The 24,248-nt window shown below is 44.0% G+C and overlaps 1 protein-coding gene across 2 annotated transcripts; it reads left to right on the forward strand.

Annotated features, from left to right (window-relative positions):
• Nucleotides 1–1,075: 1,075 nt before the first annotated feature.
• Nucleotides 1,076–24,248, forward strand: LOC111833419 (gamma-aminobutyric acid receptor subunit gamma-2-like). Of its 2 annotated transcripts, none has more exons than XM_023791657.2 (9): nt 1,076–1,512; nt 8,060–8,208; nt 9,640–9,707; nt 11,123–11,343; nt 11,924–12,006; nt 13,493–13,630; nt 18,828–18,980; nt 20,337–20,542; nt 22,473–24,248. In XM_023791657.2, the coding sequence occupies exons 1-9, from the start codon at nt 1,427–1,429 to the stop codon at nt 22,749–22,751; spliced, it is 1,383 nt and encodes a 460-aa protein (XP_023647425.1). In that variant the 5' UTR covers nt 1,076–1,426; the 3' UTR covers nt 22,752–24,248. The 2 variants fall into 2 exon arrangements, with proteins under 2 accessions (XP_023647425.1, XP_023647424.1); XM_023791656.2 differs by having other exon boundaries at nt 1,078–1,512; nt 22,470–24,248.

Below are 24,248 nucleotides of genomic sequence, written 5' to 3' on the forward strand. Positions count from 1 at the left end.
GAAATAGTTACTGACCGGCTCCACGCAGTCTTCAGTGGCGTGTAAAGGTGAGAGAGGTACGGTAAGGGTATTACTGTGGTAACAGGTTTGCTTCTTCAAAGCACGTGGCATTATTAGTGTCCATGAGTAACGCTGAAGCCAGTTGATAGCGACATTGCGCAGAAGCTGGATAATCTTCAAATGTGACATTTGTGTAGCGAATGACATATAAATCTGACAAGTAGCTGAAGCGTGTGTATCAAATCCAGCTGGTCTTAGTGAGGTCCAGCATGGCGTCATGTTATTTATTATCGTCAATCATGCTTGGCAGCGCCCCCCCCCTCCATCCCCAACCCGAAATATTTCGTACTGTAGGCTATTGGCGGAAATGTACTGCCGTTAAATAAAGCGTAGTGGTACTACTACTACTACTACTACTACTACTAATAATAATAATAATAATAATAATAATAAATTGTTGTTGTTGTGAAAAGCGCTATATAAAATAAATTGAATTTAATATTTTTGGGGTAAATGTACTTCATAAATAATGAAGATGACGGTGGATCTCCTTGGGAACTTTAAGAGTTTACTGTTGCATCTAAAAAAAACAATCGTTTAAATTGCTATGGAAGGATTTTTATGTTACACTCACGCGGCCGTGTTCCCCTGCGCTGACCCCCAGCGGAGCGTCCGCGGGGCTGAACGTCGCTCACACCGCCTCGCCTCACACCGTCCCCGTGTGATCGCGACTTCTGCAAAGTTGAAAAGTTTATTCAAGATTCCTCACGGTCTGAATACTCCTGTCTATTTTAGAAAGCTGTTAATGAGTCTTTAACAAATTGCAGAATGTCTTTTACAGATCTAAACCTCTACCATTTGCTTTCATTGGTTTATTTATGTAACATAATACTAAATATTCAAAAACAACATGGCACACACATCTGGTCCATTTCACATGCATATTCCGAAGATATCGTATATTTTTCCACTAGGAAAATGGACATCTACTACAGGAACACTACACCCAAAACGCTCCACTTAATGCGTTTATTAACGTGCATGTACAGCCTCTGTTGGTGGATCATTATCTAAGAGATGTTTAGAGATGTTTGGGATCCTCTCTCTCGCTTCTGCGCCCCCTGATGATGCACCCATGTGTTAATCCGTGATGCTGTAACGTGTATAGCTTCATTTTGACCCTAGTCTGCATTTGAACAGCCGCTCAAATATAGTTCATATGCCTATAGCAGGTGGCGTATATCTGCGTTTTATTTTATAAAACACGGGGAGCTTTCGACCGATTAGCACTTCAGACATAACGGCTCCGTGAATTTAATTCCTTAAGAGGAAGCTAATGCAACCTGCTTTGTGCGTAATGTAGGAACCAGACTTAGAGCGAATAAAAGGCGAAGAGAAGACGGTGATCGTGAGCGCTGTAAATGCAATGTGTAACTGGCCGGGTGACATGAAGAGATCTACTTTCTCCCGAAGCATAATCATTTTGGCTTTTGTAATCGCCAGTCTTCCGAGGTAAGAAGAACATACATGCCTTATCTCACGCTGGCTATACCTTTACGGGAGGGAAAGATTGCAGATATACGTCCTCGAAAGTGTTTTACTCTTATTCTAGGGAGTGCGGTGCTTTTCTTTGTTAAGCTGTTAAGATCGCTGGTGTCGCTTAATTACTTAGCAATATAAATCTTTGGCGATCCTTCTTAAATTCTACGACCCTTGTAAGAAATATGATAGTCTGATGTTTCCTTTTATGTCTGTTGTGGTGGGGGAAAAATATGAACCAGAGATGTGGTCACATTTATCAAAATATTATGGGCTTTAACATGATTTTCCTTCCTTCACGATAATTGGTTAGCTAGGCTTTTTGTCTATATTTTGATATATTGTATATCGATCTATCCTCCCAGCCATAATTTATATGCACTCTTAATATGAATATTATATATTTGTGTATACATGCATAAACATTAGGGAACCACCACAATAAACGTGTACACGCCGTTCTACAGTATTTTAGATCAATAATATGAAGCTACGGTTTCCTCAGACTAACATGAGTGCTGAGTTTAAATTCAAAAATCCTTGATTACCAACTGATACTGTTACACTATTTTCAAGAATGAATTACAAATATGGTGAATTATTTATTATTAACTGTGATTAAAAAAAAACCTCCCAGTTAATTCTCCAGATGTATTCTTGGTAAATGGGATGTGCAGTAGCCTATATCTAGAGATCTATTTTTATCTATACTTATTATCTATTTTTATAAAGCATGAATTTTATAATAGTATTGTGCCCCTGATATACTGTTAATAAAATGTTAAGTTCGTTCATATAAATAGCGGATTGCCCAGACAATTGTTACTTACACGACTATTTAAACAACCATATTCCTCTCAAGTTGCATGTGTCGTCACCGTGGGCGGAGCTTGGCAGGTTTGTGTGTTGTATTTAAGAGTGATGACTGTAGCCTCTCTTACCCATGTAGCCTTGCGCACGTGTGATAGCTGCACCGTTTAGCAGGCTTACACGCAGTCTGGTAGCACTTAAAATAAAACACAATAGTAAACTTCATTTATTCATTTTATGGCCACAGTATTGCCTTCATTTAAAATCATTTATAGTTCTTTAAAAATAACTGTGACTTTAACTTGGATTAGGTTTTTGGGGGTGAGGGTGGGGTGGGGGTCCTAAGAATTACAGGGCACAAACCTGGGGCACACCTTGACTGGAATGCCAGTCTGTCGCTGGGCACATACATGTAGTTTACCCACCCACACATGCAATCACACACCACAAGCAATTTAATATGAATCTCCACACATCAGTCCATACATGCCGCTCAGTTAATTCACTGGTTAATAAATATTACAGATTATATTTAATTTTATTGAAAGAAAGACAGAATAAAAACAGTTATGTGAAAATGTTACAAGAAAACTGAATTGAATCACTGATCCTAATAAACTTCATGTTTGTATTCGGTTGGCCTTAACGTGACACCATAATTTCGATAGAAAGTATAGGTCTATCACCACGGATGGTCAGACGCAACCGAGGCAAGACTTATCTGTGTCCCTGATAAAAGAAACTAGGCAGGTTATGTTTCTAAACACCACATCCATGGTTAAAATCTCATTTTGATCACACCGTCTTCAGAAATTACCACGGCCTTCACCAATTTAAAGTGGAAATGAACTGTCTGACCTCTTTGAAATTTTGTATAACTGCTTATCAAATTAATCTTATGGAATCTACAGCAGGAAAGCCGTGGCTTGGAACAGGATGAACCCTGAGCTGCACACCGGGGTAATATGGGGCAAATAACTTTATTATTAACAGTTTTCCTTGGAAATTAATGGGCATATGTCCTATGTTATGGCTTTTACTGCGGTTTTAGCTTTTGCTATGACGTTAGCACCAGCCGTTTGCTGTAGTTATGCTTCAGGTAAACCAATATGCTTTAATAATGACTTAATGATTTATAAATATAAATGATGACTTAAACTGTAGTTATTGTGCCTGACACAGAAGAACACAGCTGTTCAGACATTGGGGTCCCGGGGTTCATTGACGTCAGTCACGAACAGACTGCTCTTATCTTCAGAAGCCTGTGAGTGGTGAAGAATGCATTCGACAGCACCAACCCTTAGTCAGGAAAGATAACAGATGGCACACAGGTTGCATGTGAGGACTTCATAGCCATAATAATGGTCTGGAAACAATTCACACCTGTGGGAAGCACACTTTAATTACCTTGTATCTGATTAAAGGAGATTAAGGTATTTCTTTCTATTGTAAGTCCTGCTGAGATCCAGGCTGCACAAGCACTTGTGTGTCAGATTTTTGTTGCTTTGATAATATTATTAATACATAAATAATAAAGTAAAGTAAACTGGATGGATTTTTACTGCACAGGCATCATGATGCTTGTGCAGTTGGAGCCTCATCAGTTATTTGCCTGCATTTCATGTTTTATGTAGCTGTGTAAGTAAATAGATGTTTTGGAGATGATTATTAAATCATTATTTTAAATGAAAGTGAGCCGCAGCTGGCCTCAGTGCATCAGCAGTGTGTAGGAGGAAATGGCTTTGAGAGATGTTGCCACTCGCTGATGCAATGAAGAGGCAGGATATTAAAACTGAAAGCTGGGTTTTCTCTACTGGGTATATCCCACTCAGAGCTCCAAGCGCTCAAAGAAATATGGGATTTTGGTTGGCTGCAGAATTTCATGTGGCCTTTGTTACCAGATTAGGGTCATTATTAAGTCAGACCTGTATTCAAAACATATTATACACATTTATGTTTATGGATCTGAGGGGCTGGCTGAGGATTTTGAGAAGTTTAGTCATGGAGGGAGCATGACATCACATATATTGGAACTGAGACTCTGCTTTATCTTCATCGCAAGCTGGCTGTGGTGAATTTGTCACTGTTTGTACTTAGTACTATTATGGTGTGGCATGGTGCAGGCAGGAAATGAGGAAAGGCACAAATTAAAGGGGTCATGAGGGGTCAAAAAACTAAAGGGAAGAATAAGAACCAATTAAAGAAACCATAACATAATAAAACCAGGGAACAGAGCAACACAGGGAGCAGGACTATAAAGCAAACATAACTCCTAACAAGCAGTGACATGGGCACAGTGACTGACTGAGGAACAGGAAAAAGGCAGGCACTAATATACACTCAGATAATGAAGGCTAACAAAGAGCAGGTGTGGACCAACACAAAAATCAGCCAATCAAAAAAGGAGCAGAGCAACAAGACACAGGTGGAATAATTTAGGATTAACAAGAGTAGGAGCAAAGGAACATTAACAAACACAGACGACTAACAACACTAGGAAAGACTAGGGGGGTATTCCATGAAGCAGGGAAAGTCTGACTTATTTGGACAAGTCAGTCTTACTTAAGTGAGAGTTCCGTTCCATCAACGTGTCTTAAATGAATCCCCGCTGAATTACCATGGTAATTTAGGCCTGCGAACAAGCATGGTCCAGACCAGGCTAACTGTCTCGCTTAGTGTAGCGTTGTCTAAAAGAACGTCCGACGTGTGGGAACAGATTCCCAAAAGATCGTTCCGTCGGACGAAATTCCGCGATTTTACTATTCATGTCTCATCTGACGTTATATTTTACATTATCTGATTGAATTTTTTTGTTAATCTGTAAGGTGTACCAAAATGACATGATTCTGTTTGAGTTAACTGGAGAATGAGTCTTGTATATACGTATATAAAAAATGGAACCCTGTAGTCAGTGCTGTGAATAAAAGCAAGACGAGAAAGCTAAAGTAAAGCTAAGTAAAGCTCTGCATGATACTTCCATAATATGGAGAACAGAGCTGAGATTGCTAAATAATCAATATAACAAAGCCTATAAAATCACTTCTTAGCATTCCAATTAGTTCCAAAATAATTACAGTAAAATCCCGTTATAGTGGTTTCGCTTATAACAGAATATCGTCCATAACGGTCGAGGTCCGCTGGTCCCGGCCGTGCACCTTTCAGAACATGCAGAAAAAGCATCGGATACTGTACCACCATGCCACTGTATTAAGTACTTTTAACATTTACGCATTTTATGCATTTAGTCTGTCTGCAATTCATTGCCAAGCCAACTCCCTGGCTGTGTTTATCATGAAAGTTTATGGCCACAGTATTGCCTTTTTTTAACGATTACAACTTTGTATTTTTCATACAGCTCCATTCTGCATATAACGGAATTTCGCTTATAATGGACAAACAATTCTCTCCCCGGGGCCGCTTTTAGCTGTAGTTTTGTTCGGCTATAACGGACATGCAGTTCCGCCTACAAGGCGTGTGGCGTGCCGGTGATATCCAGCGCAGATACGTGCGTAGTCGGGATTATTAATAGTCACGCATCTCAGGTAAAGTTGGATTACTACATGTACAATATAATAACCTATACCACAAATGTGTCTGCTGGGGTGTGGCATGAGTAAATGGTGTCCTGTAGTTGTGTTCTGGGCATACAGCAACTCTGGATGTAACTGACTGTTTTGCCAGGTCCCTTGAAGTCCGTTATAACGGTATTTTACTGTAAAATAAAAGCGTACGCATATTACAAAGGTGAAACATGAAATGTAATGACTGTAATTGGAGAAAAAAAAATCCGTTAAAATAATATGAACAGGAAGATATTTTTATATTTTTAGTCTCTGTCTACTTTGAAAGTTTACTACTAAAATAGCAAAGATAACATACGGTTATTTGTGCAGAACATTTCACACGGATGTGATTTAAAGTATTTTACGGAGATCAAATAGTATTACACAGTAATAATGGCAGGTGAAATCGACCCAGAAGGCTCCCCGTTGACTATGGGGATCGAACCAGCAAATCTCACATTACAAGGCAACAGCATAAACCACTATGCCACTGTATTAAGTATTAAGTTTTAACATTTATGTAACTTATGCATTTAGTCTGTCTGCAATTCATTGCCAAGCCAACTCCCTGGCTGTGTTTATGGCCACAGTATTGCCTTTTTTTAACGATTACAAATTTGTATTTTTCATACAGCTCCATCGGCAGCGTTTATTCTGCGGCGGAAAGAAACACCGCTCTCGTTTTACAGGCTTTCCGACTCATTTGGTCGATCTATCGTTCATCCATTTATTTGGGCTTCTTAAATATCGCGGGTGTGCGCACTAAGTGAGACTATGCAAGTCTGTCTTGAATGAACCTTGATTAATTAACACTGAACTGCGTTCCTGGAATGACGTGAGGCTAAGTTTAGAGATGGAGGTAGGTTGAGTCTGACTTTTTTGGGAAAGTCAGCCTTTTTTTATCTACTTTCATGGAATACCCCCTGGGAAGCAAAGATAAGTAATAATAAATACTAGAGGACAAAAAAAACAATAAATACAAACTGGGGAGGCTGGTCACAAATCCATGACAGGAGGGTTATAGTCTCTGTGCCGTACACTCATCCCATAGAGCCATGTGGCATTTCAGGGAGCAGAGAAAACACACAAGGGTCCAGCGCAAAGGCAGGGAGGGAACAGGATGGACAGCGACACCTGCTGGCCAAACAAGGAAGAAACATGAAGGGCAGGAATGGACATGTGCTGACCCTGACAAATTCTGAATTTTCTTCTATAACATCTTGGATAATATTTTCTCTAATTATTCAGGGTTATGGGACCATGTTAACTAGTGAGTGTTTCAACTCAGTTAACAGAAATAAAAATAGAATTACCAAGAGACATATGTTAGACAGAGCAGGAAAAGCAGCAGAACCTTCCTGAGAGATCTATCCCAAATGTTTAAACATTGTGAAGAGAAAAGAGCCTTGCATTGCAGCATCAAAGTTAATGATGGTTTTATATGTTAAAAAACAATTTAAACAAAATGGGGAATTGAAAAAGGTTTAAATTTAACTGAGTGTATAAGCCATTAATGGGGAACTGAATCATTCTAATGCATTGTTTCAGTTTGTCTCACAAATCCCAGACCCCTTTACACTCCAGTAAGGTTCCAGGAAAGACTTGGAGTTGGAAGTGGAGGTTCACCTATAGGGAAGCTTTGCTTGTCGGCAGTCGTGCCGACAAGAGGCCAAGTTGGCTTCAGCGAAGATGTGTAAATAAGGCATCATTCAGCAAGAGAGATGCAGGGCCGGGCGTCGCCCATCGCGAGGTGGACGGGAGAGACACAGGGCCGGGCGTCACCCATCGCGAGGTGGACGGGGGAGATGCAGGGCCGGGCGTCGCCCATCGCGAGGTGGACGGGGGAGACGCAGGGCCGGGCGTCGCCCATCGCGAGGTGGACGGGAGAGACACAGGGCCGGGCGTCACCCATCGCGAGGTGGACGGGGGAGACGCAGGGCCGGGCGGCGCCCATCGCGAGGTGGACGGGGGAGATGCAGGGCCGGGCGTCGCCCATCGCGAGGTGGACGGGGGAGATGCAGGGCCGGGCGTCGCCCATCGCGAGGTGGACGGGGGAGATGCAGGGCCGGGCGTCGCCCATCGCGAGGTGGACGTAGACTCTCCAACCCTGAGATTTCATTCCTTTTTCTGTTTTTTTTTCTCCTCAGCTCCTTTGAATCTGACAAAGATGATGACGAAGATCTCGTTTCAAACAAAACATGGGTTCTGACCCCTAAGGTGTACGAGAGCGACGTCACGCACATCTTAAACGGCCTGCTGCAGGGTTACGACAACAAACTGCGACCAGACATCGGAGGTGCGTTCTTAGCTTCTACACATACTTGCATGCTCCTCAGAACGCTCCTTTTCTCTCATAGCCTCCTTTATTGCACTTGTTTTACTCAATATTGATAAACGAATGGCTTGAATAAACTTTGTTATAAAATGTCTTTAGACTCTGACAGTGAAAAAGCGCTTATTGAAGTTTAGTTTCACCTGTTTATTGTGGTTTAACTTGTTTATCGTCCCCCATTGAGGGCATTAACTCAGTCAGCTCCCTGTCGTGTGGAGCAGTATTGCCGTGGAGAAAGGAGAACGGAACACTCTGTAAATAAAGATCACTGAGTCTCACTCGCACAAAGTGCTCGTTGTGAGAAGAGCGAGTTAAGCTGTATTAAGGTCACTGTCTGCAAAGCAGAAAAGGAGTTTCCTGAAGTTTGTAAAATTTTGTTTTGATGGAGAAAACAAACCCTTTTTATTAGATTTCCCTTTCCGCTGGATACAGATGTGAAGTTTGTTGAAAGTGCAGCAACTTCTGTGATGAGGACGATAAACAATGGGATGTCTGATGTCTGCCTGTGTCTGTGCCCGTGTCTGTGATTGTGTCTCTGCCTGTGATTGTGCCTGTGCCAGTGATTGTGTCTGTGCCTGTTTCTGTGATTATGTCTGTTTCTGTGATTGTGCCTGTGTCTGTGTCTGTGATTGTGTCTGTGCCTGTGATTGTGTCTGTGCCTGTGATTGTGTCTGTGTCTGTGATTGTGTCTGTGCCTGTGATTGTGTCTGTGTCAGTGATTGTGCCTGTGATTGTGTCTGTGCAGAATAAGGCCATGTGCTGAGTCAGACAGGCATAGAGATGAAAAGGCAATGGAATGAAATTACAACAGCAACAGTTATTCAAAGTATAAAATGCAGTACAATGTGCATCATATTGAGGTATTTTATTAACATTTACAAACCTCCATGCAAACTGTACAGTCAGTGTTTTGAGCATAGATTCTTAACATTAAGAGTCTCATTTGTTTTATTATGCAACAAACTGTAACTTATCCAGAAACTGGTACATAACCCCAACCAACTACTTCGTGCTGTTAAGGATGTTTCACTAAGAAAACTGGAATGCTTTGCATCCCTGTACCGTTGTGTATACAGGGAATGCTTGAATGGCTTTTCCCACTAGTGCTCCCCTCCGACTGCCTCTCAGGGGGGCCGATGCCAGAACACACCAGGCCCAGATTCTAGTTATCTATGGAATTGCTTAGTTGGCCCTCCTGTCATCCTGTGGGAAAGGGCGCGGCAGTTAGCATTAGCATAGCTGTGTCGGCTATATGGCAGCCTCGTGCAGTGCTGAGATCCCTGTGTGTCTTGCCCCCGGTAATCTTTCTTCGCTTGCTGTAAATGTTATGGCGTGACCTCAGTATTGTGTGACCAGCCACAGACTTCATTGCTTTTCTCTTGTTTTTCTTTCTAGTCAAACCGACTGTGATCCATACCGACATGTTTGTAAACAGCATTGGTCCAGTGAATGCTATCAATATGGTGAGTGCTGCACTTACGGTGTTGGGGCGCCGCTCGACAGGCTCTTCGCTGTGCGTATGGGGTTTTTCTGCGGCGATAATATTTTAATCTCTTTTAAGTTCCGTTCCAGCTGCTTCCATTTAAGTCTGTTTCATTTTAATACTGTATCGAATGTGTTCCAATAAATAATCGGTTTTGGGAATCTCACAGTGCCGTCCTGGGAGCAGGTAGCATGCAGGTTACCTCTATGAGTGAGGCAGTGCATCATGGGAAATGGCTGAATGTTAATCTCCATGAATGGAGAAAGTATGGGGGCCTGTGGCAGCCTAGCTGATCTGTGCCTCTAGAAAAAGGGGGGTAAATTGGCGGCAGTTTGGCAAAGTGTTTCTCCAGCTTCCACACTAGTGCCATCGTCTAAGATCGATGGCATTTCCAATGTTTCTGCTTCCGGGTTTCAACGGTCCTGGGAGTCACATGGGTTCCCGTGTGCTAAGTGACCCTGTGAACCTGTTTTTACACGGACTGGGTAGGGACAGTGAAAGCAGGCACTCTTGTTTACCTGTGTCGGATACATACAGATATGCTGCTCATAACCGAGAATGGGTTAATCTAGATAAATGAGCTCTGTTCTTCTCACAGCATCTACCGTTACTCATTTACTTTCATTTGCTCTCCCTGCTGACGAACTTGGGGAGTTGGAGGAAGTCAAGTTATTAAAAATCAGCCATGTGAATAGAGCAACAATAACGATGTCAGCATCTGCTGTTTTTTCATTTAGCTTTTTCAGGTCCTAATAAATGTTTAAACAGGAGCAAGAGGACCCTCACTAGGACGTGTAACGGTGGTCCAGTTAGTCACCCCTCTCTTACATTAATCTGCGCTGCCATTTCACTCCACACTCTGTCTAATTAGCTAGACTTCTTAAGCTGATATGCCGTTATGAGACACTTTTCTTTTTCGTCCATGCATCACAGCAGTGCTCCAAGTCTGAACTGATTTGTACTCTGTTTTATCCTCTTTTTCATATTATTATTATTATCTTTCCTGTCTTCTGTCTGTCCAGTGTTCTTTGCACGATGAACCCTTACATAATTGCAAAACACATGCTGTATTGGTGATTCCACTGCCACTGCATTCAGGCTTCAGGTTCTTTACTTGTGTCCCCCACAACAGTACACCATAGACAGCTTTGCTTGTGGCCCCCACAGGAGTACACCATAGACAGCTTTGCTTGTGGCCCCCACAGGAGTACACCATAGACAGCTTTGCTTGTGGGCCCCACAGGAGTACACCATAGACAGCTTTGCTTGTGGCCCCCACAGGAGTACACCATAGACAGCTTTGCTTGTGGCCCCCACAGGAGTATACCATAGACAGCTTTGCTTGTGGCCCCCACAGGAGTACACCATAGACAGCTTTGCTTGTGGCCCCCACAGGAGTACACCATAGACATCTTCTTCGCTCAGACGTGGTACGACAGAAGGCTGAAATTCAACAGCACAATGAAGGTTCTGAGGCTCAACAGCAACATGGTGGGCAAGATCTGGATCCCTGACACCTTCTTCCGCAACTCCAAGAAGGCCGACGCCCACTGGATTACGACACCCAATCGTATGCTGAGGATCTGGAACGATGGGAGAATACTTTACACACTCCGGTATATTTAGAGTTAGCACTGTTGCCTTCCACCTCTGAGACCAGGGTTTGAGTCTCTGCTGGGATGTCATGTGTGTGCAGTTTGCATGTTCTTCCCATGTCATCGTGGGGTTTCCTCTGGGTACTCCAGTGTCCCTCCAACATTCAAAAAACATATATATATAGACACACACACACCCTCACATACATATCTATGATCAATGGCAGACAGCTTGTCCTTTATACATGGTGAATATGAAGGGATTTGGTTTGTTTACTACTGATTGTGCATAAGATTTAAGGGAGAAAATATTTTGATGATATTGAAACAGGCTTGTTTCGGTCCTGTGTCATTTGTAGTGTCTTAATGGTAAATAGGATTATGCTACACAGAATCCTATTTGTGCTGAGATCTAACAAGGGGATTAATAATTAAGGTTCTAGTCATGGTCTGTTCTTTGTTAAGACTGTAGCCCCAAACATGCACAACACAAGTTAATTTTACTGTGATATGGGCCTCAGTAGCGATCTTGTCCGCTCTGGACGTGTTAGTCACTGACCTGGGAAGCGAGCGACTGAGAGTTTGCTCCCTGCCCTTGCAGATTGACCATCGATGCGGAATGCCAGCTTAAACTGAACAACTTTCCAATGGATGAACATTCGTGTCCCCTGGAGTTCTCAAGCTGTAAGTCTGCCCATATGCTGCCTCTCGCTCTCGTGCCCAGCTCCGCTGAGAGGCCAGCCAGCGGAAAGTCGCGCGAATGCGAACGGCCGCGATAGAGACGTCGGCGCGGCGGTACGCCTTGCTCTCTGTCCGGACAGAGAGGGCCATTTCTCGCTCGCCTCGCCTGAAAGCAACAGCACACTTTCAGCAAATGAATCCGTAATTTTGAGGACTGATTCCCATAAATCATGCTCTGGTTATCGGAGCTCCAGAGGGATCTGTGGAGAGGGTGTGAACATTTGATTGTTACTGACACATTAACACAGTGAAATGAACCCCATTACAAAATGAAATAACTTTTGCTGAAAATGAGTCGACAAGAATCTGAGTCCTGCTAATAATAAATTCGCTTAATATTAATGATTCTTTCAACAGTGTCTATCAACTGAGAGTAGATTACATTATTCATGCATGTGTCAAACTGCAAATTTACCTTGATGGGTTGAGTTCATGAACAAAAATATATAAAGAGGGCAAATTATTGCTAATTTTTCAACCAGATTTATGAAGAAAAATCGCTTCCTTTGTATGTAACATTTGATCCACTTGCTTTTTGTACTGGTATTGCGGTTTATTTGTCAGACATCTACATCATAGGTGACTTAAAACACGCGTGTGACCGTTAGAAAGGTGCAGCCCTTTGGAGTTCAGAAGACTGAGGTGCTTTGGCCTGAATCTGAGCTGTGACTCGGATCGGACTGTATGGCTGTGAAGCAGGGAAGCCGCCCGGTTGGCGTTTCCGCAGTCGGGCCAGGATTTGGGCTGTGACGGATAGCTGCTGATGATAAACCAAGGCGCAGTCTGGACGATCTGGGTTGCCAGATAGCAGAAGGAGGAACCCAGAGTGGAAAAACTGCAGGAACAAGGTGTGACAGGGCGGATTAACGCACTGGAGCTCAGTTATACATGAAACACCTTACTGTACAGTGCATGAGAAAATAAGGATGTTTTAAAATGTGTTTCAGAAAATGGACCTTGTGTAACAAACTACATACCCTGGCTTATTATGTGAGTCAGTATTTAATGGATCTATCAGCATTTAAAGTGGGATTATATTTTTCTAATATACTGTAGTGCATAGTATACAATATGCTCTCTCCACAGATCCATTTAGAGTGGCTGAAAAATGAAATATTACTGTAAATTGGTCCCTTGTGTAATATGTAATAAACGCGTCACGTTGCCAGTAGCTATTCCGCGAGGCAGCCGCGCTCCCTCAAAGAAGGTCATGTGGATACTGAATAAAACATGGGAATTATCACAGTCTGTGGTGGACATGCATGTCATCCCACAAGTCGCCTGCTTTGTCTGCTTCCTGCGATTCCATGGCAACCGTGGTGCTGACAGCAGCCATGCATTGGAAGAGCAACTGTGGATGGATGGATGGCCGGAAATGCAAGTTTAGGCTGAGTGAAGGCAGCCTTTTTGCCCCCCCCCCCCCCTTTAGATGGCTACCCCAAAGAGGAGATCGTCTACAAGTGGAAGCGAAGTTCCGTGGAGGTCGGAGACACACGGTCCTGGAGGCTGTACCAGTTCTCCTTCGTGGGCCTGAGGAACACCACAGAGGTTGTGAAGACCGTCTCAGGTACCTCCTGTCACGTAACGGGCGGCTTGTACAGTGAATCCTGACAGCCATTCGAAGGAATTGTAACACAAGACTATATATAGAATCCCTCCGAGTTTAGGAAGATCGTTTAAAGACAGAGTGATGAGATCACGGCTTTATTTAGACCGTTTCCCTAAGTGACTCCCGATTTAAGAAAGGGCCGTACTTTGGCGGCTTTCCAAGGAGCTTGTGGTGAATCCGTGCGGATTGACGGGAAGCGTCTCCTGTTATTAGAGTACTGGCAAGTGTATGTCACTAGAGTGTATTTAAAGGTACAGAGGTGTTATCAGGGACACATTCTGTAGCACAAAAGAAAAATAAATGCCATTATCTATCCCAAATATCAAGTTTACAGATACAATAAAAAAAATTTCATTGAGTTTTAGAGTGTCGGAATCAGGTTACAGCTAGGAGTAAATATTAGGTGTCGCAACATGCAGTCTCAGAGGCATACCAACTGGGGAGGGGGCCTGCACCCCCCAGTATTTAATTTGGCTTCACTCGCCCCCCTAATAAATAGATCTTTGCTATTAAATGACGGAGTTTGCCTCCCCGAACGTCATACTCTCCCTTAAGCTTCTGTGTAGTCTTGCCAGCCACAGACGAACCCCCACCCCCCCACCCCCCCCCCCAGCTGTGGGTGATACTACAGCCAAATATTAGAGGATTTTGGGGTAAAATCTCTGTATCCGGGAACCGAAAACACCAGGAATGCTTACAGCATCAAGGGGCATGAAGTGTTGAGTGATGACGAGGCTCGATGGGGCCTCTATTTCCAGCGGCCATTTTTTTTTGGGGGGGGGGGGCTCTAGGCCTCATGTTGCCCCACCCTCTTTCCTTATCCAGTGATTCCATCAGAAAGATAAGGAGGAAGTGGAAAATGGAGTACCTTGGTGTGAGGGAGACCACACCTCCGTGCACTGGTGATCCGTGTAGATCTGCTCTGTTATGTGATACACGTTGATTGTTTCCCAGTGATCTTTTTCCTCTGGTAAACTCCCAGGCCACTAAAAGACATACATGCTTCAAAGAAGAGTGTCAGAAAATAAAGGGCAGAAGTAAGTCACCAGTGTGGTGATTATCCAGCATTTTTACTGGCTCTTTGCCACTTTGAGGCTGCAGATTATTAATGGCCATCAGATGCTTTCATATTCCCTTATACTTTTATGTGTCGACAGCGAGTGACTTCAGCTAAAGCACTGTGAAATAAGCTGTTTATCATACTCTGCTGGTGCAAACAGCTGAAAATGCTGAAGCAAGTAATAAGAAGTGAATATTTAAAATATCTCATCTTTGGGTAAATGATCCCTTTGCATTTTTCTAAGTCCTTTTTCAGAATATTAACTATGCCTGTCCACCGGTCACACGCCACAAAATAATCTGAATAATTTTGTACACTGCCATCTTTGGTTCAAAAACACCAAGCGCCACTTTTGAGAAATGCTTGTGTTTGCAGAAATGCCCTCTGAAGTTCCCCTAATATCCTGGCCGGCTTGCAGATGTCATCATTTTTGCGAAATCTTCCACAGATGGCTGCGTTAGCAGCCGCCCCCGCGTGCTTGGAGCGGAGCGGCTCGATGGGGATCGAACGCACAGGCTATAGTTCAGCTCCTGGTTCCACGGTGGTGTGTCAGGTGGATGTTTAACCTGTCCCTGTTAAACCAGTTAGCAGTGAGTCTGAGCGCCATCACTGGTAGACAAAGGCCATTGAAAGGGTACCGCACTCCACAGACTTTTCCATTTTCCATAACGCGTGTTTAAATGTATCTGTTTGGTAACGATGGAAGTGATTCATGAGGATTTAAATGAATAATCGTAGTATCGTTTAAAAACATATTAACAAAACACAATTATCAAAACTGAATATAGCCATAGTCCAGTAGGTGGAAGTGCCTTATGGGAAGGAAAGTGAGTGTCTGTCGCTACATTTCTCACGTGGAAATCGCATCGTGAGTCCCGTCATGTGTGACACGTCACCAGCAGCGAGGTCACTTCATGGAGAACTTTGTTGGAGCTTGGCTGGCTTCTCCGATGTGTAGCTTAGCTGGTGACAATGTGCTTTTACCCTGTGTAATTTTATTTGAGAGCCAAAATTCCTTTCTGCCGCTGGCAGGAAGCATGTCCTGTTTGCTTTTCCTGTTTTTCACAGGTGTGTCATACAGTCTTCTTTAGCACCTTAGCGTTAGACGTACAAATGAGCGATGGGAGAACTCCACCTAATTTGTGGGCATCTGGCAGCTGACCTGTTCCGGCAGCTTCCATCAAAATTCAGCCCCTCCCAGTAGATGTTGCCTGGCTGCTGAACGCGGGGAACACAGACATGTGACCACTCCTCTCTGGAAATCGTGACATAAGATGGGGCTGTGAGCACCTTCCGGAAAAGTCTTCAGGGAAGCAGAGGAGCTGGTCCAACAGTATCCATGGTTCCATCTGGCAGCAAAGTGAAAGCCCCCCATAATGTCTTTGTTTTGTAACCGACTTACACCCCCATAACAGCTTTTAAATAGCCAGTTACATCTTATACTTTCAGCTACTTTGGCTAAAATCTTCCGGGCCTTTCCATGAGTGCCGAATGCCACCGCTCAGTGACACACGCTGAGGCGTGTACTGTTAGGGGGGGGGGCGCAGGGGCGGCCCCCGCAGGCGTTACAATGCCCATGCTGGAGAGTATAAGCCCAGGCAGACGTCATCGGCGGGCGGGCAGAGCTGCATGTCTCCTCCAACGCACGGCTTTGCCCACTCCCGGGTCCCACGCTTCCAGACATTAATATACATATTTATATAATAACACACATTTCAAAGTACTCTCCTCTCTCCATTTACAAACCTAATCTGTTCCCTAAAATTTCTTTGGAAGATGAAAATTTGTTAATTGTACATACTATTACTATTATCGCCAAGAGCCTGACCAGGATAAGCAGCTAGAAGAAGGACAGATGGATGGATGGATGGATGGCCAGTTTCTTAACACAAGTTCACTCCAGGATAAAGCTAAACGTATACAGCCCTTGAGAATGTTGCTTCATGCTGTGTAAAGAGCAGCCAGTTAGTGATGCGGGAGAATCATAAATTATTATTAAAAAGTGATTCTCTAGGTTTCACATTTTGAAAAATCCAACAAAATAGGCCAAACAAATAGTTTCAGTCTCCTGGTAGCAGGAGGGATGACGATGTGGGCGGTGGATGAAACTCTCCAGAGTTTCCAACACAAAATTTAAAATAATCAAAAATCAACACACTGGGAACTAACTGTTCGAGTTTCCATAAGTGAACATTTTGAAAGGTTGAAGGTGGAAAGTTTTTTTGTAAACTGAGGAAGATAATCACTTATTTGAAGCTCCGGACTGCCGTCACAAAGGTGATGGGTGGGTATTAACATGGGGCAGGTCGCCTCGTGACCACAGTGAACACTGTTGTACAAACTCAGGCTGGAGTCCACTGGTGTGATAGCACCTCCCTTTCAGGAAAAAAAGTTGCGAATCACACCAATGGGCATTTATAGGCTAGAAAAATGGCAGGAGGTGGGATTCTGTGAACAGCTGGCACCGTAGAAAAAAGGTTTCCGGGGGTATTTATGTTCACCGAAGGAAACTGGCATGGCTGAATTAGATTTTCTTAGGGATGGTCTGAAACTTCCCTCCAAAATGTGAAATGAGACGACCACACTCACCTTCAGACAGATCCTGCCTGGATGTTCATCTCCATCTGCTGAAAGGCGTGTGTGAAGATTACTGTTTACCGCCTAGACGTACGTGTTAATAAACAAATGTGATAAATAGAATATTTGATCTTTTTGAATGTATCACGATTGCTGATTTTCTTGTATTCCGTGTTCATTGTTCAAGAGCCGTTATATAACAGATCATCATAGCATTGCTGCAGTCGTGTGTAAGCCATGCTTGCAGATGCCTCATTGATAGGTAAACAAACACCTTGTCAAAGCAGCGCATTCGGTGTGATTTCATAGGGGGCGGGGGGTGGGGGCAGAACACGAGGTGTAACAGAGGTTCTCAGACCGCAAAGGGCCAGCCCGCTCTTCCCTGCCATCGTATCCACAGTCGACTGCCCCGTTTCCGTGGCTGCGTCATGTTGGTACACTCCTCGGTGTCTGCGTGGGTAAACTGTTACCTGCCTCAGCCAGAATTTTAAAGGACGTCCCTCCTCCCAAAATCGGCCCTCCAGACTGCCAGGAGACGCTGTCTGCCTGTGAAATATGAGCAGAAGGAGCATTCGAAGGGCAGCAGGGAAGGACGCAGACGGCTGTTGCTGACTTTTACGATGCAGAAATAATGATGTGGAAGACCTTTAATTGCAGTATCGCCATGGTGGGGGAGGGGCGTCAAGTAATCTGTCGGCCAACAAACGAAACAATCACAAACAAACAACCACAAACTGGTGTCTGTCTCTGGCTTATGGGCTCATCTAAATAGTCCTCTGGACCAAGATGCTTATGCTGGACATGAATCACTCTCAGGACCAAGGTCACATTACCTCTTCGCCTGCGGTGAAGGCTCCCTCCAGTCCAGTGTTAATATTGATAATAACTGTTCATGCAAACTGCATTAGGAAGCATAGGCCATTTTGTCTGGGACGAATATGGTTTTTCAGTTTGAACTGTAAACATGTTGGCTTCACTTTTCAACCACAAAGCCAATGACTACATTATGTGTGTTTAACTGAAACTTTTACACCTCTATGTGAGCATAATCACAGAGTGCAGTGTTAAATGCAGTGTTAAGTACAGTGTTAAGGTAGCCTTTGCTTCCCACTGTCTTTGGCAAAACACAGAGATGCGAGGGAGCTTCCGGAGTTAGCTGGGAGTTTGGCTGCTCCAGTGTCACGTTCCAGTGTCACGTTCCGCCTCAGACTCCAGCCATGTTCCTTTGATTCTCCTTCTGCTGGACGATCAAGGTCTGTAGATCAATGGCAGCAGGGGGTCCATCAGTACCAGACTTTCATCTCGGGGAGGTGTTGGCGTTTATCTGATGTCCCAGGATGGGGGGGAGGGGGGGGGGCTGTGCTTTTGGGGGTTCCGCCTGTGTCATTAGGGAGAGCTGGGTGACTCAGCACCCCCGCCCCTCACAGAGAGAGGGGCATCAATGGGTTTTGTGCTGCCTGTTTCCCAGAAGGCCTGAGACTGTTTATTTGACCAATGGAGATGATTTTGCCTCTGCAGGAGACTACGTCGTACTCACCGTGTTCTTCGATCTGAGCAGAAGGATGGGATACTTCACCATTCAGACATACATCCCCTGCACCCTGATCGTGGTCCTGTCTTGGGTGTCCTTTTGGATCAACAAGGATGCAGTTCCAGCCAGAACATCCTTGGGTACGGAATCACAGACCCACAATGTCTCTGAACCTCTTACCAGAAGGGCTATTTTCATAATTAATGAATCAAGGGCAAGACGGCATTTAACTGACATCAGTGGAACTTATTAAGCCATTTGCTAATTAACCATTTGCTCAGTGCTGGAGCGAGTTTATCCTCAGAGAAAAAGAAGCCTTCATTTTCACTAACGACGTCCTTTATTTCCAGATTTGCGTCACAAAAAAAAGATTATACAGGTTTTTACGATTTTCCAATCTGCAGAATATTTAGGAATATAAATTCTACATAAAATTTCCATCCAGCAGTGCTGTCAGTACTGGGGTCTGGAAGTACCTTCCTTTAACAGTGAATATTAGATGTTCCCTATGAAATCTATGCGATCAGTCCACATTCTGCACTAATCTGTGGCAGCATATTGTAATGTAATTGCATTATGGTGCAATATGCTGAAATGCTTAGTTTGTAATAGGACAGTTTGTTTTGGAAAGGGAGCAGAGAACTATATTATTAAATCTATAAGGATGAATGACTGAAATTAATTTTAATTCACACTTCCAAATGTAGGAATTGGACTGCCTGATGAATCAGGGCCATTCACTATGGGCCAGTGGATGTTTTATTTTAATAACATTTTATAAAAAAAAAATAGAATACCAATCCAGGGGATGTCCTATAGTATGTCTATAAAATGTTTTGCTGTTGATTCTGTGCTGCTTGATAACCTTCGCATACAAATATGCCGTGAGAAGAACTCACCGTAATCTGTAATTTCCGGATGCACAAAATAACGTGAAAGAAAGCAACACACACATTGTTCCTGAGTCCTGCTTCCATAGCATAATAAACGCAGTTATATTTAACACCAGAATGGCAGTTTCAGAAGAGTGTTACCTAAACCTGGACCCTAATAGCCACCTGGGAGCAGGCCTGGTCATTAGCAGCGTTCTCTGTCTGGCTGGGTCCACACTCCCCTTTATAAGGCAGCATATTCCATCCATCCACCTCAGTTAGCATGCATGACACAGGGCCCAGTACCGCCTCGGGGGCCTTCGTACTGAGGGTGACGATGTCCCCATCCTGGCAAAACAGGCTCTTTGCGTGTGAAATATGCCAGCAGTGAAATGGATTCTGGGTGGGGCTGGGGGGCTGGGGGGCTGTGGAGGGGCATGGACAGCCTGGCAGATTCAGGGAGCCCAGCACTTACCTAGCATTTACCCCCCCCGCAGATTGAAAGTGCCAATCTAAGCAAGGGGCCCAACATGACATTGGTGGGGCCCAGAATTTCCAGTTAGACCCTTGCTGGGGGTGTTTGGTGGCTGCTCCCTCACACCTTGGTACGCTCCCCCCTGGCAGGCATCACCACGGTGCTCACCATGACAACGCTCAGCACCATCGCCCGGAAGTCCCTGCCCAAGGTGTCCTATGTCACCGCCATGGACCTCTTCGTCTCTGTCTGCTTCATCTTCGTCTTCGCCGCGCTGATCGAGTACGGCACGCTGCACTACTTTGTCAGTAACAGGAAGCCCAGCAAGAACAAGGAGAAGAACAGGAGGAACCCGGTAAGTTGGGCTGCGATGGAGCCCCCCGCCAAACTGACACGGAGTGTCAGAGAGATTAGCAGTGCTGATGCTGATTGGGTGATAATGGACTGCAGTAGTTTACAAAAGACTGTTCATTGTAAGGATTCTCTTTGTTCCTTCCTCATTTCTGAGAATAAGTATATGGCAACGTGATCTTCCTGTGCCTCATTCCCTTCCATAAGACGCTTCTGGTGCCTACGGCTTGGCCAGCAACCATAAAGAGCAAGCGCATCTATCCAAAACGAATAAACTTTGTCCACAACTTTCTGAATTCACCCAGTGAGCAGAACTCTTATTCAGAGAAATACTCCAGAACTCAACCTACCTACTGATATCTGGACTTCGATTTCCTGATGCGAATGTTTGGTTTTTGTCTTTCTTTTCTGTGGTCTACTGCATCTCTGGCCTTGATCAATGACTTGTGCAGTTACTGAACACAGGAGGCCAGAGTGTGGATCAGATTCATTATCCATTGAATGCAGAACAGGGAAAAAGACTATAGATACTCTGCAATTTATTTTTACATAAATGGATACTGAATGGTAATTAGAGGCACCCAGCGGATCTGCTCCATATAGCTTTAACATCTCAGACCCTAAAAGGGACAAAAATACTTCTTTCACTTTCCTCTGGTGCACTCACCCCTTCGCATCTGTGAGGTTTATGTGCGTAAGTTTCCCTGTGAATGTGAAAGTCCACAAATGATGTTTGGGTTTGTTATTAGAACTGCAGAAGTAACAGCACTGAAATGGTAAAAAGGTAAGATTAGGTTAAAGATTAGGTTAAACCTAATCTTAAAGTGAATGCTTTTACGTTTAAGTTGATGTAGTAGACAAAAATCGCATTAAAAACTTGTCAACACGACGCCTTATATAGGGCTTTCGTGATCTCCGCCCAGAAACCCTGAAGCAGGGATTAGCAGTGTGTTTGCAGTGTGTTAACAGTGTGTTAGCAGTGTGTTAACAGTGGGCTCCATTCCGGCTGGTGGGCCGTGTAATTTGGTCAGTGAATCATCTGCTAATATTGATGAAATGAACTTGGTTCTCATTAGAATGGACTCACCGGCACTTTCCAGTGCGTTAGACTCATTTTCCTGTCCATCCCTCCAAACTCCACATTTACCCATTTGGATTAAACTTTCCTCAGAGTTTTCCCACTTGTGTCTCCGTCGTCGAGGCGGGCTGTGGCTGTCTGCTCTGTATATCCAGTGTCTCGGTGACCATCGCTGGTTTTGTCCCTGATTGGTTCACAGCGATTCAGAGAGAATATCCCGGCATCTTCTGGTCACGGCGGCCTCTCCGCGGCCCCCAGCCGCATTCGCACGCCCGCACTCACCTCCCGCCGTGCCACGTCGTGACACTCACACGTGTGCCGTTTGCTTCTGCTTGTGTACATGGCACCCGCGGGACATTAGATCCGACGGCCTCCATCTTGTCAGCTGAGCCTTAGCAGAGTGAAATAGATGATGTGGCAGAGCGCTTAGACTTGTTAGCTATCGATTTGGCACTTCAGCAGCGTGACTATCTTGGGGTTCGATAGCTGATGAGGGAACACGAGCCGTGCGACACGGCCTTAATGTTGCCCGATGCTTGGGAAACACTTTTAACAAGCAATTTCAGTGAATTTTCTTTATTTATTTCTCTTCTCCTGTCGCTATAGTGAAAGCACTAAGAAGTATTGCATTTGAATTTCCACCTGCCGGATTTACCAGGTTTAATAGCAGGCCTTACATGTTCACTGACAAGATTTACCCGTTCAATAGCCAGATTTACCCAATAAAGAGCTACATTTACCTTTTAACAGCTAGACTTACCTCTTAAATAGCGAGCTTTACCAGATCAGGGCCGTTGCTGCTTAATGGACCTCAGACACTAACCCGTCTCTCCCCGGTTCTGACCGGGTCCAGCAGGCCCCCGTGGTCGACATGCGCGCCCGGTCGGCTACGGCCATCCAGATGAACAACGCCGTCCACGTGCCGGAGCGTGACGAGGAGTTCGGCTACGAGTGCCTCGACGGCAAGGACTGCACCAGCTTCTTCTGCTGCTTTGAGGACTGTCGCTCGGGCGCCTGGAGACACGGCCGGCTGCACATTCGCGTGACCAAGATCGACTCCTACGCCCGCATCTTCTTCCCGACCGCCTTCGGCCTCTTCAACCTGGTCTACTGGGTCTCGTACCTGTACCTGTAGCCCGGGCGCTACTGGCCTCACCGTGCATCCAAAAGACCCTTTCTATCACACCATTCCCTCGTCTGCAGAGGATCGACAGAAACTTCCAGTTTGTATTTTTTTTTTATAATTCTATATTGTTTTTGTTTGCCTGTTGAGATAAATGTTGTAGCAAAAGCCAGGTTATTATTTTTATGGTTATATTTATGGTTTTTATATGCTGTAATATTTCTTAAAAAATAGCATAAAAGTAAGAAAATACGTGTCAAAAGCACAGTGGTGGATTCCCAGTTCAGACAAACTTAGCATACAGGCAAAAAAACGTGCTGATGTTCACATGCATATACAGCTGTCTGCAGGGTTTAACAAGCAAAGGGTTTACAAAAATAATCATCAAAATACTGCTGCACATCCGTACTACTGGCTTATTTGATATTCCTGTCATATTCTTATCATAATTTCAATATTATCATGCATGCAATCTTTGGAATAATACCCCAAATGCACATTTTTCAGTTATTATCTCCAGTTGTGGTCACAGTCCGGCTGTTTTAAGGCAGGGACAGATGGTCCCGTCATGTAAATTCATTGTAAATATTTTGTTGTCCTGGTTCACATGTATTGCATGTACATTCCATGCTGAAGATGAGAACTTTACTATATATAGAAGAAAAAAACTTCTCTATTTTTCTTTTCTTTTTTTATTCACACATCTGACAGATTGTAGATCAAATAATTGTTGGAGGGTGTTTGAGGATCCCGCCCAAAGATATACACTATGTTGTATATCTATTTATGTTACCACACTCTCTTTTATCACAGGCCAGGCTTGGTGTCTAAGATATTTAATATTTTCATATGGATGCTTAATATATAAGGTAGAGTGTATATATACTGCACCTTATTGTTCTCAGTCCATGTGAAACCCTGCTAAATATGTAAGGAACGCTACTTTCTGCATCCTATATTCAAGCATGCAGCATTATATTGTTACATTATAACATTATATTGTTGTTGCACCCTACATTAGCTACTTAAGCGTAGCTAACCGGTTAGCATCAATGTGTGTTTCACCAGTCTGCCCTTCACAGCACTTCTGCCGGGAGTGAGCTAGCTGTCCGTGCGCCTTCATACCCTGAAGCTGATTGAACTAATCACCCACTTGGGGTTTGGGACACATTCACGGACTGGTACGGCTCCACTTTCTGTATCTGCCACTTCTAATTCCTCTGGTGTCACCGAGCCTTGGGTCTGTGACATCACCTGAATTTGGCAAGTGCACACACACACGCACACACACACACACGTGTTATTTACATGTACATAAGGTGTTTTTATCTGTCTTTTTGAGAAATTACCAATGTTAACTATGTTACAAGGTTTTACATGTAAAGCATATGGAAATAATTTGTATGTTACATTTTGTCAAACTGGTTTATTACTGCTATTGACATTCCAGTGCTGGGCAAACTCTTTTTTAAACCACGATTAAGTAATAAATCAGTCGTTTACTATCAA

The sequence above is a fragment of the Paramormyrops kingsleyae genome, chromosome 10 (genome assembly GCF_048594095.1).
Source record: "Paramormyrops kingsleyae isolate MSU_618 chromosome 10, PKINGS_0.4, whole genome shotgun sequence".
In the NCBI taxonomy this organism is placed as follows: Eukaryota; Metazoa; Chordata; class Actinopteri; order Osteoglossiformes; family Mormyridae; genus Paramormyrops; species Paramormyrops kingsleyae.

Coding starts and splice junctions, on each gene's coding strand:
- LOC111833419 (XM_023791656.2), top strand. CDS start 1,427: ATGTGTAACTGGCCGGGTGACATGAAGAGATCTACTTTCTCCCGAAGC. Junction 8,209..9,639: donor ACTGCGACCAGACATCGGAG/GTGCGTTCTTAG, acceptor TTTTCTTTCTAG/TCAAACCGACTGTGATCCAT. Junction 9,708..11,122: donor CAGTGAATGCTATCAATATG/GTGAGTGCTGCA, acceptor TGGCCCCCACAG/GAGTACACCATAGACATCTT.